Genomic DNA, 15,191 nt, shown 5'->3' on the forward strand with positions numbered 1-15,191 from the left:
GTGAGGTTGGTTTTTCCACAGGATCTGTGTTCCTTCTCAATTAGGATGACTTCTCATTTGCCACTGGATGTGCTGTGTTTGTTGAGGCTGCATTTTTATCTGCAAGCCACAGGGAACCCCACTAGCAGAGGCTTAAACAGAAAGCAATTTGTCTCAGAAAACAAGAGGTCCAGGCTTCACAGTCCTGGGCTGGTGTGGCAGTTCGGTGGTAACGACATGGACGGAACCCTTTCCATCGTCCTGCCCACCATCCTTCACACATGGGCCTCCGTCATTGTGTTCATGCCTCATGGTTGTATGATGGCTGCTGTGTCTCCAGCCCTCACGTCTGTTTTCCAGGTAGGAAGAAGAGAGAATGACATGGAGGTGAGGGTGAAGGCTGGTGAAGGATGAAGGAGGTGAGGGCTCTTTCTTAGCGGGAATTTGTCTTTTGGAGGAAAGGAAATAAGATCTGCTTTCCAGGGATGGCCGCATCTTTCTCATTGGTCAGAAATGTGGTGTATGCCCACCCCTCAGGGTGGAGTAGGCTGGGGAATTGAATGTCTTTAGTTGGGCTCATTGCTGCCCCAAACAAAATTGGGGTTTGAATCCAGAGGAAAGGACTTGTTTTCTGTGGTCAACCCCATCAAATGGAGCTACAGAAGTCACTGGGTGAGACTGTCCTACCATAAGGAATATATTGTGCGATATGAATTTTTTTAATGTTTATTTATTTTTGAGAGAGAGAGAGAGAGAGACAGACAGAGACAGAGCATGAGCAGGGTAGGGGCAGAGAGAAAGGGAGACACAGAATCTGAAGGAGGCTCCGGACTCTGAACTGTCAGCACAAAGCCCAGTGTGGGGCTTGAACTCATTAACCACAAGATCATGATCTGAGCCGAAGTCAGCCACTTAACCGACTGAGCCACCCAGGAGCCCCAAGAATGTATTTGTGATATGGAGGGTCAAGCGTGCTAAGGAGCATAGAAACAATTTCACCTAATTCTAGAAGCTCCCCAGCAGTGGAGAATCCCTTCAAAAGGATTTGAAAGCCAGCAAAAGTTGCATTTTAGACAGGGATAATGAAGGAAGGGAACCAAGAGGCAGAGAAAGTAAAGCAAGGGACAGGAAACATGAGAAAGGTGCCTGCTGAAAAGCCTGGAGGCTGACACTGGAGGCGAAGTTAATGTCGTTGTAGCGGGCAGTGTCCAGCTGGCGGACAGGCCTGGGAGCCAGGCAAAATGTTTCCCGTGTGGAGGTGGGAGGTACCAGGCCAGGCAGTGAGGGAAGGCCGCTGGGTGTGTCCACTGAGGGCTCCAGGCAAGTCAGCAAGGGGTAGCAGGTGCAGGGGTAACAAGGGATCTAGAAGCAAAAAGCCTGAAGCAACTCAGCTGGGCAGCCAGCCAGCACCCACCTCGGGGCTGGGGTTCAGCGGTGGGACCAAGGAGGAGAAGGACAACTTGTCGAGCATGGGCAGCATAGGGAGTAGAGACTGGGGTCAGAATAATAACATAGTAACAATAACAGTAGTCCCGATAGTAATGGGGGCAGCAGCCACTGTTCAGAGGACTTCCCGTGTGCCATGTACTACACTAAATGCTTGGCATGGATTATAAGCTCATTTGATTCTTAAGACCAACCCTGTGAAGCAGAATGTGGTGTTACCAATTTTGTGGTTTTTTAGTGGCTGGCGTAAGGGCACACACCTAGTGAATGGTAAAACTCTGCTTTGAACCCCGGGACTCCAGAGCCCACTGGTTTAAGCTCAGCCACTGGTTTTAAGCCAGTGTTCAAATCAGGGCCCCAGATCAGAGCTCAGCACTCACACGTAGGCTGGCTGGCTGGGTCCCAGGTGGTTGAGCCCAGGGCTGCGAGTCCCCTGGGACCCGGAGAACAAAGGGCTACTTTCTGAGAAGCCCGATTTGGAGGTTTGGAGAGTTCAATACGAGCCGGCAGATACCTCTTTCCAGCTGCTTGGAGGGAAAGGAAGTAGGAAGGAGTCAGTGAGCAGGAAGAAACCAACGGGAATGTTAAGAGGGGGTTAACTGTTCAGAAGAGGGGGTAAAGGGAAAGTAAAACTGCCCTGTGTGATTGGGAAGGTAGTGGCTGCTTTGACAACCCCTAAGGGAAGACTGCAGTGGGAAATGTACTAAGTTCTGAAGTAGGAGGGGAGCTTGTGTTTATTGTCCCTGAAAATGATTGACTAAAAGAAAGAGATTTTCCCTTCTTCCATCCCTCCCTTCCTCCCTCCCTCCCTTTCTCCCTTCCTTCCTACCTTCCTTCCTTTTCTATTTTTTTCTTGCCATGTTGACATTGGGATCTGCACACCAGCACATCCCAGTAATTGAAATTTGGGGACCCGATAAACCAGTTCCAGGGAAGGTGGTCAGACTAGGGAATGAATGGTGTAAATGGGGAACAGGGAGGGTGGGGCCAGGACGGGGAGAGGCAGGGTCGGTGTCATTCACAGAGCCAGGGAGGGACCTGAGAAGTCATGGCCCCTTCACGTTACAGATGGAGACAGTGAGGCCTGGGGTTGGTGAAGCGACTCAGGTGTAAAATCTCAGAGTTAGAGAAGCCCTTACATGTCACCTTGGCCTGCTGCCCAAGGTCATACAGCTAATTAGTGTAATAGGAGGTGCCACTCATTCTACAGCCATGCCCGTCCACAAAGCTCCCGTGCATGCATTTATCAAGTTCACGGAAAGGCCATGCACTATAGTATTTGTGCAATAGCTCTGTTAGCATGAAATCGCCTTGGCCGCAATCCTCTGGGACCCTTACAAAAATGCAGTGTTGATTGTATGAAACAATCCGATTGAACAGAAAAACTTTCAGAGAAAAAAGTTATGGACCCCCAAGCCAGCCAGTCCCCTGAGGGGCACTCGCAGCTCTGCAGCTTGAGCAGGGAAACGCCAGGAGGAGGTGACTAGGGACGCCAGGCACTGGTTAAAATTCCCCTGACATCAATGAAGTGATCTCCTTGTCCTCCCTGTCATGGAGTCAGTCTCTCAAAAATGAAGTGCATGTGTGAACGTCATACCTAGCCCTTCCCTTTTCTCTTCAGTTCTTTGTGGAGAAACAACCAAGAACAGTCTTGGTGCAGAAGCAGCAGCTCGGGCATCCGTGGGTATGAATATATGCACGGAGTACAACCCCGTCACACGATCCAGGTTTTTTCCTGGTCTGTTGTGTGTGCCAGGGATTTTGCTTTTTGACCCATTCTTCTCTCACCACAGCTGGTCACCAGTGGCTACACTGGGCTCTCCTGGTTTCGTTGGAGAGGCCATGTTTAGAAGCGCCAGGGTGTTCTTGGCTCACCTATAGCAGGAGGGCACCGGGGTGGGTGCTGAGCCTTCCAGGAAGCCGCCCCACACGGTGGCCCTGCGCTGCCTCGATGGCCTGGCATACCGATGGCCAGCTGGAAGAGGGTCCCCTGTAATGGCACGTGCCACCTTCTCTTGGAGCACCTCATCACTTGGCTGAGTCTGAATGTATTCATGGGGCTTTGGGGACCACAGGATATAACAGCGGGGCAGAGAAAACAGTGGGGAAGTGGCTGGAAGGGAATGTTTAAAGGTCGCTCCATTACAGAGCGGAAAATTCTCTCCAGGAGAAGCAAAAGACGCAGCCCATTCAGTGATTTAAAATGGGCTGAAATCCAGATTTCCAGAAACACCGGTAAAATTTTGCCCCCGACTTGTGGACCCATGATTGCCTCCTGTTTCAGCCCCCGCGCCCTGTGCCGTTTTGCTCTCTGCCCTCCCAGTCCCACCTCCCAGGCACTGCGTGCGGCTGCACCGTCACTCTTTGCCACTAGCCTCCGGTCCCTCCGGTCAGGTCCGTGAAAGTCCCTGTTTGCAGCTCTCATATCGTTAGCACCTTTCTAACCCTGCTAATCTGCCCACCAACAGAGAAAGAATGCACCGTAGGTCAGACTTTTGGCAGACGACGATACCCAGCCACGATAAAATAAACTCTGCGATGTTAAAAAAACTCTTGTTTTTCGCGGTTAGCCTTCTGTCTGGCTGGTAATGGTAGCTTTCCATTGAGGATGGAAGGCTTTTTCAAAAATAAGTTTGCGAAAGTGAAAGTAAGGAGCCAACTTAAAATATGAAGCAGGCACAGAAAACGCATGGCTGTCGCACAACCCACGAAGGTGGCATTTGGAAATGACAGCCTGTTGGGAAGCCTGTGCAGCCGCACTTCTCCGCGACCCGTTGCCGTAGCCGGAGGGCGAACACAGCCTCACGCCCCTAACCCCTTCGTGTGCCCCGTGCCACACGGGGTGTGAGGTGAGCCGCACTTCATTGCCACCTCCCCTCTCTTTAAATTCTGGGCTTGGATAACTTGGAGGGACAAAAGGAACCCGGCAAAAATGCATATGTCCGGGCCCATGATTCCCTCCTGATGCCTGGCCGGTGCCCATACACATATTTTTATAGCGTCGGTACCAACACGTCTGCATGTCGGCCACCCCAGATCCCCCGCTGTCTCCCGAACACACCTGGCCCTTTCCTCCCTCCTCCCTCCTCCCTCCTCCCTCCTCCCTCCTCCCTCTATTCGAATTGTGTCCTCCGGCAGGAGGAGCCTGCCTGGGGCTTTTCCACCTGCCGCAAGCCTGCTCATCTTTCAGCGGGCAGGCCCTCTGGAAAGTCTCCCCTGACTCTTGGAACTGGCGTGGCTAATTCCATCTCTGGTGCCACCGTGACGTTTTGCTTCCGTCTACCTCACTTGTCCCGGTAAACTGGGGCCAGCAGTTGATGAGGAGTGGGAACTTTGGTTTCTGGCGTCAGCTCTGTGTCCGGCTAGTCCCAGGGCTGGAACTTCAGTTGCTCTAATAACTAACTCCTTGTCTCCGTTTCCTCCCGTAGGAGGTGCACAGGGAGGGCGGCGGTAGTTTTTCAGGCCCTGCCGCATATGTCTTCTGGAGGTATTACTGTTATTTCTAGAATATTCTTTTCTCCAGCCAGATTGTCAAATCCTGATCAAAAGATCCCCAAATCTCAACACCTAGTCATGCCAAAAGTTACCTAGTAAGGTGTCCCAATGAAATAATGTTCGTTTGAGACACCAAAGATACGGAGTTCTCAATTCTTCCATTCTTTAGCATATTGATATCAGGCATTTACATACATTTTATATGTTCCCACAATTATTTTTCGCTATTACAACTTTCAGCCTTTTTCCCTCCTGATAAATGCTTCTTTAGAATTTGAATCAGAACAAAGATGTTATTTTGAATCTGACCAGCAGGGGGCAAACTTCACCCAGGAATTGCCTTGTAATTCACTATGCGTTCGATTTGATAAGGCTTGGTAGTCCATGGACATCCGTTTTCATCTTTCTACTGAACACCTTGTGGACGATACCAGCAGAAGCTAAATATGATATAATATGACCTAAAACCCCAGAGTGCCAACATTTGAGTGCTGAGGAATTCTCACTTGTCTTTAAAACAAGGGCGAGGGGTGCCTGGGTGGCGCAGTCGGTTAAGCGTCCGACTTCAGCCAGGTCACGATCTCGCGGTCCGTGAGTTCGAGCCCCGCGTCGGGCTCTGGGCTGATGGCTCAGAGCCTGGAGCCTGTTTCCGATTCTGTGTCTCCCTCTCTCTCTGCCCCTCCCCCGTTCATGCTCTGTCTCTCTCTGTCCCAAAAATAAATAAACGTTGAAAAAAAAAAAAAAAAAAAAAAACAAGGGCGAAATACAATACCTACAAATATATGCCGGACTCCAGACACACGAATGGCAAGAACTAGGAACCGAGGGGAAAAACGGTGGGGGCTTTAACTTTCAGGAGTGATTTTGATGAGGAAAAACCTTGTGGCGAAGCAAAATTGCATGACAGATCTCTGACTTCTAGTAAGTGTTATAGGTGCAGGGACATCTTAGAGCAGAGGAACCCCTGCTGCCCAGTCGACAGCCTGATACTGAACAGACACGGTGGCCGTGATTACAGTGGCAATGTCTCCTGTGCCCAGATTTCGGTTTTCCCTGTGAAGGCTCTTTTTGTGGGTCACGGGGTTCATAAAATAGAGCCTCAGTTTCTGATGTGCTGGTGATGTATATGATCTGGGACAAATTACCTCCCTTTTCTCATGCCTTGGTGGAATTGACCTCAGTGAAGTTTGGAGGCACTTGTGAGATTTCTACTGGACAGTGAAAACTTACGAAAGTAGAGGGGCGCCCGGGAGGCTCAGTCGGTCGAGTGCCTGACTTTGGCTCGGGTCGTGATCTCGCGGTTTGCGAGTTTGAGCCCCTCATCGGGCTCACTGCTCTCAGCACCGAGCCCACCTCAGATCTTCTGTCCCCCTCTTTCTCTGTCCCTCCCCGACTCGTGCTCTCTCTCTTTCAGAAATAAATTTTTTAAAATTTAAAAATTATGAAAACAGAAAACCTCACAAGAAAATGGTATTTCGGCTGCTTTTCCTCCGGAAGAGTGATACTTTTTGAAAATGTAAGGTAGCTTTGGCTCCATTTCAGCTGGTGTCTCATTCTTGCTCTTCCCCTTGCCAGGCGTTTATGAATTTAGCCCCTGGCTGCGGACTTTCTTCTTTTCGTCATGGGAACCCTGTGGGCTACACACCGTGGCTTTAACTTTTTTCTCCCAGGCAACAAGTTGCACTAGTGAACCATTTGTCCGAAGCCTTCACATCCGGATCAGAGGCCGCGGCCCTCGGGGACTAGGCTCGCAGAGGGCCTTTCCCTGGGACAGTCGGGCCTCCAGATTCCTGGCACTTTGGTCTATTTTAAGCCTGTTCTGTCTTGCAGCAGGAAGGTGAGTCTAGGGTCCAATGTGTGCTGTGGTTATTAAGAGACTTCAAGGACACTTCCCCCCATTTATCCCAGTTATGTCCCCTGCTAAAATAGGTTAACGGTGTCTAATTAACCACTGAACATTGTCATGCTGCATAAAGATAGCATCCGGGCTGTTCTCTGAGCCGTGGTACTTTATCTCCATTTAGATCTCTGCAGTATTCCATTAAACTCGAGAGAAACATTTTAACTGAGATGATGTCTACATTAGGGCTGCCTTTCACCCTTCAGCACGTAACCTGTGTAAGCAGCAGCTGAGGCCTTCTCGCTGCCGCAGCGGGGAGGACAGAGGAGACGGACTGCAGGCAGGAGGCTTTTTACGTGGCAGCGTTTCCTCACCACGGAGCCCCGGAAGGAAACTAAGGCCCCAGGGTTCAGTAGCGGTCCCGCGTGGCCGCGGTCACAGGAGGGGCAGTGCCATCCAGCCGGTCCTCGGCTGCCCGAGTCGTGCCCATCGAATGGCAGTGTGGTCTGTGAATGCCGAGAGAAAAGAACCGTACTTGAGCAAAAGAACTCAGGAAAGGAGTGTGTGTGGAGGGAAAGGTGACTTAGCTGCGTGGGGTCTCCTTTTTTGGCACGTGCAGGCTGTCCAGTTGTAAAGAGAACATACACAATAAGTCTCACAGAAGAGTTAAGGCGGCGTTAACTACCAGATCGTCAGGCCAAAATGCGGTCCTGCTGTGGTTGCAGGTGTGTGGTGGGAAATAGTCGCTGGATTTGAAGCACAGTCTATGGGACAAGCGTTCCCCATCGTGTAGAACTACCTGCGTGTCCCCATTGTCGTGTAGAACTAGCTGCGTGTCCCCATTGTCGTGTAGAACTACCCGCATGTTTCTATCGTGGAGGGGCTCAGAACTGGACTTCGGTGCCAGCCGCCCCAGAGCTTGTATCCCGGCCCGACAGCTTTCTAGCTGGGTGGCCTTAGGCGAGCTGCTTTACTTCTCTGAACTTGTCTCATTTGTAAAATGGAGCAAATCAAAAGAGATAATGTGATAGTTCAATAATGTTGTATCATACTGCATAGAGAGAATACATAGTATTATAGGATAGTAATATACGTAAGGATAATATAATAGCATTGCGCAGCATCCAACAAGCTCAGGAAATGTTAACTGTTGATATCATCAGTCTGGCCAGCCTTCCTGTGACAGGCTCGCGGGAGCGCGGCCTGGGAATGGGCCTCCCCCTGAGGGGTGAAGGTCTCTGTGTGGAGCCGAGGAGAGGAAACCTGGTGTGAGTCCGAGGGAAACAGGGCAGTAACCAGGAGGGATTGGTTGAGGGTCGGGCTGAAGACGAGGCTTTAAATGGAGGTAGGGATCCCGACCAGGTATGTCTGTGTCACTCGCGGGAGAGCCGGAAGCCAGAGTGCCCTTACTCCTGTCGCCCTGTCTTCACAAGGTGGGAGGTGAAGGAGAACATTCCTGTCATTGTCCAGAGCTAAAGCTTCATTCTGCAAAATGGCCAAAGCAATCAGCCAGTGATGGAGTAGCTCTTCAAAAGAAACCTGGCATTTAATTAACTTTTCAAAGCGCTGGTTCAGCAACCTCTGTGTTCTACATTTTGAATATTGAACAAGCATCTCTAATCGGATCTGAACCGCTTCTGGGCCTGCCGAGACGAAGAGTGCCTGCTCAGGTTTCACGGGCACCGTGGAATCTTGTCTGAATGTCGGGAGAGCCAGCTCAGGATCCCTCAGGAGCAGAGGCTTCAGCTATGAAGGCTTCTCCTGCCTCCCCTCAGCCTTCAGGTCAAGGCAGAGTTCATTGACACTGGTGTTAGAAGACAGCGGGCAACTCAACAGCATAAGGCGACAGGGTTTCCGTTTTGCTGCTCAGTACCTGTCGTTCAGCACACTGGCTGAAGTGAGCTTCAGGGCACTGATTCTCATACGTGTGACCGGGTCCCGTCTCTGGAAATTACTTCCTCGGGGGGCCTGGGGTGAGGCCCAGCACATAGACACTGGGGAAAACAACAAAAAAACTCAGTGATTCTCTTGTGCGCCGCTGGTTGAGAGCTGTCGTGGTAAAGGATTCTTTCTAGTTCTCTGTATCCGCCTTTGCCTCCCGTAAGTGTGGCAAGTCAGGAACGGACGGTCTGCACGGTAAATGCACACAGATGTCCAGGGGTCTGAGGGGTGTCTGAAAGCCAGCGGGTACCCGCTTTTGAAAAGGCCCGGGCCAGAGTGTTTGGAATTTAGGGTGCAAGTCAGGAGATGGGGTTTCTTGCGTCAGCCTCGTGACTGACTCGCCCCGTGACTTGGACGGAGCGCACGCCTCTGTCACATAGGGTCTCTGAAACCCGCTCGAGCTCATCCCCAGAGCCGGGCTGAGCTGGCGTTAGTGTTGGCAAAGCGCGAGGTGAAGAACACCTAGGGACACTCCTCCTGTGGAAGGTGGTCGGGCTCCCAGCCCCCCCCTCAGGAGCCACTTCTGGGACAGAAGGCTCGTGGGCCGGGGGTGCAGCAAGAGACCAGATGCCCAGGGCACAGCCGACTACAGCCCTGTGGACAGTCTACGCTGAGGCTGGGCCCGGTCACGCTGTTTCCTCAGAAGTACGTCTGTAAGGAGGAGATGCCCCGGAACCCTCCGTCCTCTACCTCAGCCTCCACCTCCCCGCAGTCTGTGGGAGCCCAGATCCTTCTCTAGTTACCCCACCCTATGGCGCTGGGATAAACCACGGTGTTTGGGTTTTGTTGGTTTTTTTTCTCTTTAACCTGTCACCGACAATTTAAAAATACACTTTACGTCATGACTGGGTTTGTCTGTTTATAAAACTGGGGGGGGGGGAATGTTTATGTAATACATTGCCTTACCACTTGCAGGCTACTCTCTTTTCTGTTCTACTCTATGCTGTTAAAAAAGAAAAAGGAAAAGACCAGAAAGGCTGGCGATGATCCACTGAATTGATTTTATGACTCACGGTGGGTCATGACCTGTCGTTGGAAGATCACTGTGCTCGAGTCTGTGTCCTTGTGCCGGACTCTGTCAATGTGTGACTGGAGGTGCCTTTGGGGACCAGGCAGGTAAAGTAGATCTGCGAAGTGGGTGGGGTCGTATATCAAAACGGCACCTTAAATTCTGTTACTGAGGTGCACGTACGGATTAGTTGCGTGTTCGCATTTCCGTAAAGACACGTACGCTGTCACTTCTGAGACGTTCTTCCCACTTAGCCTTCCTTTTGCTTTCTGGCTTTTGGTAGCTGCGAAGCTCCGGGAAATGCTTCTCTTGCTTCTTAATTCCTACTCTAAGAGAGCCAGCAGTGCAGACTGAATGACAAAGACACTCCTCCTGACCACCCGCCCCAACCCTGTGCTGGGAAGGGCTGGGGGTTCAGGCTCGTCACAGCCACACTTCACTTGAGTTTTCCGTAAGGGAATGCAGGCCCGGCCTCGCAGGCTTTGTCTCTGAAGAACTCAGAAGTCTGGATTTTTGTACAAAATCTCCCAGTGTGGGCAACAAATTCATGTTGAAACCAACACAAAAATGAACACCAGTGTGGTCCAGACAAACTGACACGCTCCTAGGTAAGGCCAGAAAGCGCTCAGCTTTCTCAAAGGCAAAGCACTCCCTGGTCCGTTCTCCAGGGCCTTGCCCAAGTTCCCACTGGCCTTTCCATGTATCCCGGGCAGAAGGCTTGCCCAGAATCTGCTATTTCAGGCAGAGAGAGTGAGAGAGAGAGAGGGAAAAAAACAAAATGAGAGAGAACGAGAGAACATGCCACCCGAGGGCATCCCCACTCTCTGTTCTTGAGGGCTCCATTCTTATTTTTATTATTTTTTTAAAGGTTTATTTATTTTTGAAAGACGGAGAGAGAGAGTGCTAGGGGTGCGGAGCAGAGAGAGAGGGAGACACAGAATCTGAAGCAGGCTCCAGGCTCCGAGCTGTCAGCACTGAGCCCGATGCGGGGCTCGAACCCACGGGCCGTGAGATCATGACCTGAGCCAAAGTCAGACGCTTAACCGACTGAGCCACCCAGGCGCCCCAAGGGCTCCATTTTGATCTTGTTCCTCCTCATGGGGTGAAATGAAATTTTGAAGGAGTCCTTGGGCCACCCTGGAGTGAGAGAGAGTAGGATGTGAACTCAGCAGCAGTTATGCTGAATGTGAAACTCCTCCCCGTTTGGATGTGGAGTGGATAAATGGCAGCTAATCAGCCTTCCCCTGAAGATTAGTGGTACCATTATTGCTTCCTTCAGACAAAACCACTGCTACTTTGGCCATGGCACGTTGCTTAGGAAGGGACGATATAATCACAACTCTTTGGGGTAATCAGAGATGCTATGTCTCTGATGTACAAAATGCAGGTGCTGGCCGATCCGCCTGGCCTCTTTAATCGCGTTGTTCTTCTCTGACCCTGTATTCAGCCAAGCCCTTCTGCTGTTGGTGACGTATTCCTGAGGCATTTGGATGGTGGGTTGTAAAGTTCAATTTCACCAGGACAATGAGAGGCAGTGGTCCTGGGGAACGTACATGAGCTGAGAGTAGAGCCTTCTGTCCTCCCACACAAACAGGTGGCTTAGAGCATAGAGCACTGCTAGGTGCTCTATGTTTAGGATTTTCTTGACTCAGATGAGTGTTGAAAACAAATATCCTCCAGCAATAACATGGTGGTGATGCCTTGGGCACCCGTCTGCAGTTTACCTGTGGTGCCTCCCTTCCACCTTTTCTGTTCCCCATGCCCTCCTGGCCCTCCCTGCTTGCTTAGTCTCTTTACTTTCTCTTTAAGAGTCAAAAACTACAGCCTGAGAGATCCCCTTAGAGTTGTTCCATCCAGTTCTTACCCATTCTCTTCTTCCCAGCAGCAGCCAAAACTCTCCCCCCTTCCCCCTCTTCCTTCCTTAACAGTGCAGTTGATGTGGTCCGAATTTCATGGAAACTAACCTATTTAAAGTTGGGCTTAATTTCTAATTATACTCAGGATGGGGGTGGGGGTTGTTTGGATTTTAAGGGAATTGTGGGTTGGTTCCCATGTAGCTCCACTGGCAAGGCTAGTGGGCCCAGCACTGTTGAAGGCCTTCTCATGCATCCTGGCTCTTGGCCATTATGAATTGCCACCACCCTGTGCCCATGTTCATCATGGTGGTTGATTTCTGACTTGCAAGAATTCATTAAAACACACACCACACACACACACACACACACACACACACACACACACGCACACACAAAACCTTTGTTACTGTGGAAATTTTTGGACATACAGAAAAGTAATCAACATGTACCCAATACCCAGCTTTAATAATTGTCAACATTTTGTCAGTCTCATTTAGAAGACTTTAGATCAGTGTTTCTCACAGTGTCAGTAGTGATCAACTTACATCAGGATTATCTGGGGATTTGTTTAAAATGCATATCCTCGAGCTCCCCTTTTCCCAGAGCAACTGATCCAGAAAGTTCTCTCTGCCAGGTCCAGTGATCTGCATGTCTAATAAGCTTCCCAGATAGTTCTTTTAAAAAAAAAAAAAAGTTTATTTCTTTATTTGGAGAGAGTGTGTGCACGCAAGGGAGGGGCAGAGAGAGAGAGAGAGAGAGAGAGAGAGAGAGAGAGAGAATCCCAAGCAGGCTCCGAACTGTCAGCACAGAGTCCGACGCGGGGCTCAATCCCATGAACTGTGAAATCATGACCTGAGCCAAAATCAAGAGTCAGATGCTTAATTGACTGAACCACCCAGGCGTCCCTTGAGATGGTTCTTATGCACGTTGAAGTTTGAGAACCACAGCCTTAGATAAATGTCTGTATAATTAGGCTTCCTGTCCTCATGGAATGTCTTAAGGGCACTACTTGCCCAACATCACTCACAGGGTCTTCTGATCCTTCAGGTGGAGGCTACAGAAAGCCCAGAGCCTGCAGCTCGATCTGTATGGCTGGTTCATCCATTTTTGCTCCTGGGAAGCTCCACATGCTAACAACTAAAGCTCCAACTAAGACTCAAGGCCTCAATCCTAAGAAAGTGTTCTATAAATTGGTCTGTTAATTGTTGAAAGGAGGGCACCGTATCGTCTCTATCCTTTTGCGTTTTGAACTTCCTAGTCTGCCCTTAAACTCAACAATTTCAGTTGGAGTTATACTGAAATAAGCCTAGGCATTACAGGGGCGCCTGCGTGGCTCAGTTGAGCGTCTGCCTCTTGATTTTGGCTCGGTCAGTCTTGTGGTTTTTGGGTTCGAACCCCGTGTTGGACTCTGCGCTGACAGTGCGGAGCCTGCTTAGGATTCTCTCTCTTTCCCTCTCTCTCTGCCCCCCCCCCCGTGCTTGCTCGCGCGCTCTCTCTCTTTCAAAAATGAATACAAATAAAATAAAGTAAAGTAAAATAGAGAAACATGACAGTGTCTGTAATTCTCTCATGTGGGTTATGGGCCTCGGTCTAGAAAGAGAAATACAGATAAATAAAGCGCTTGGAATATGCTAATTTGCCCTCACTTTTGAAACCCCCCCTCCTCCATACCCCACCAAGACATGAGTCTAGTGGGTTCTCACAAACCCTGTCTTTCTGTTTTTCAGGTCAGGAAGGAGGGCTTCTGAAGAAATAGAAGAGTATGTTCCCAGCATATTCTTATGGCATCCTTTGGGGACCTTTGCTAGCCGTGCAGGCTTCGTGGGCATCATCCGTTCAGCCTTTGTTGGACTTAACATTAGAAAATGGAACACATCTGACCGCAGTCTGCCCCTTTAGTTATGCACGTTGAATCAAGAGTTCAGTTAATGCTGCTTCCTCAGCCGGAGGTCTGGACCCTGGCACTGACGTCCCCGTCCCTCTCCCACCCTGTGGTTTTTAGAATTGGACGTCCAGGTATCAGAGTACTGACCCATGGGTTCTGCTTATTGGTACAGATGGGAAGCAGCAGCACCGGCTTTCTAAACCCAGCCTTCTCCTAAGACTTCCATCAAAGAGAGAGAAAGAAGGTTTCTAGGCAAAGATAGAGTGTAAAGGCAGAGCCACTGGACGCCAGTCCCCCCGGGGGTGAGAGGAGCATCCGTGTCATAGTCTGTGGAATGGTCCCCCGCACAGCTTGTGCCACCATATATGGCAGACCCGGTTGCCTAATTAGGTCTGACCAAGCTGATGGAGGAAAGTGGGTCCAGAGACAGTTTCATCTGGGAGAAAGGATACACACAGTGACAATTTGGGCGGTTTCTTTCTGTGTCTGAAGTTGATTTTCTTCTTTCCTTTCCTTCTTTTTGGGGGCAGTCACCGCCTCAGACGGCAGAGTTTGGATGGATCAGATGACGGAGGAGGTAAGATACCTTTGGAGGAAATCAAAAAAGCTTCCAGAGAGGCTCCACAGCCCCCAGAGCATTTCCTGGGTTGCAGTGAAGGCACTGTTTGCCGCAGCCTTACCGGGCTGCAGTGGCCGCATCCTGTCATGTCTCCGTGCCTCGGGGGAGTGCTGCTTCCTCTGCCTGGAGCACCTCGCCTCCGGGGTTATCCTCCAGCCCTACTTGGCCTTCACAACTCTGCGGAAGCATCACCTGCTCTCACGTGTTCCCCCCCCCCCCCCCCGCCGTCTCCACGCCACTGCCTCTCTGACTCAGAAGTTTCTCCCCTGTGTTCCCACAGCGTGCTGGGCAAACTTAAGTTATAATAGCTAATGTTTATTGGGTGTTTATTCTGCCGGGCGCTATTCTACCACTTTATATGTGTTAAAGCGTTTAGTCATCACAACGACCCCGTGAGATGGTGCTATTCTCCCCATTTTACAGATGAGGAAACTAACATACAGAGACATTAAGTAAGTCTTCTTTCCAGTTCGTTTTAAACTCTGTGGTCCAGTGAGGATAGTTTCCACTGCTACGTAGCTACTCTTTTCTTCTATGGTGTCTAATCTGCCATTAAGGCCATTCGGTGAATTTGTTCTTTCAGATAATTGTATTTGTCACCTCTAGAAGCTCCATTCAGTTTTGTGTCTTCCATAATTTGATTATATTTTGCTTCATCGTTGACGGTAGCCTTTATAGTAGCTGTTTTAAAGTCCTCTTCTGCTAATTCTATCATCTCTGTGTTTCCTGTGTTTCTTTCTACTCTGATTTTTCTTCTGGTTACAAGACATATTTTTCTGCTTCGTCGCGTGATTGGTAGTTTTTTATTGGATGCTGGTCATTGTGAATGCTGCCATGTTGAGTCTCTGGACCTTGTTTCTGTTTTAGTAGGCAATTATATCTGTTTTTTGTTTTTGTTTTTGTTTTTTAATTTTGTTTTAATGTTTATTTATTTTTGAGACAGAGAGAGCATGAACGGGGGAGGGTCAGAGAGAGAGGGAGACACAGAATCTGAAACAAGCTCCAGGCTCTGAGCTGTCAGCACAGAGCCTGACGCGGGGCTCGAACGCACGAACCGTGAGATCATGACCTGAGCCGAAGTCGGAAGCTCAACCGACTGAGCCACCCAGGCGCCCCGGCAA

At 50.0% G+C, this 15,191-nt stretch overlaps 1 protein-coding gene across 9 annotated transcripts in view; it reads left to right on the forward strand.

Moving 5' to 3' along the window:
• The window catches only part of IFT43 (intraflagellar transport 43), an 84,228-nt gene that overhangs the window by 44,886 nt on the left and 24,151 nt on the right, over positions 1-15,191 (forward strand). For 8 of the 9 annotated variants that reach the window (XM_003987852.6, XM_045060290.1, XM_019833336.3 and 5 more), the window contains 2 exons: positions 13,294-13,326; positions 13,982-14,028. The exons of the other annotated variant lie outside the window; for it this stretch is intronic. In XM_003987852.6, coding sequence (XP_003987901.1) covers positions 13,294-13,326; positions 13,982-14,028 — 80 coding nt within the window. The remainder of the gene's footprint in view (positions 1-13,293; positions 13,327-13,981; positions 14,029-15,191) is intronic. 9 annotated transcript variants of the gene reach the window in all.

This window comes from Felis catus, chromosome B3 (assembly GCF_018350175.1).
Source record: "Felis catus isolate Fca126 chromosome B3, F.catus_Fca126_mat1.0, whole genome shotgun sequence".
Classification (NCBI taxonomy): Eukaryota; Metazoa; Chordata; class Mammalia; order Carnivora; family Felidae; genus Felis; species Felis catus.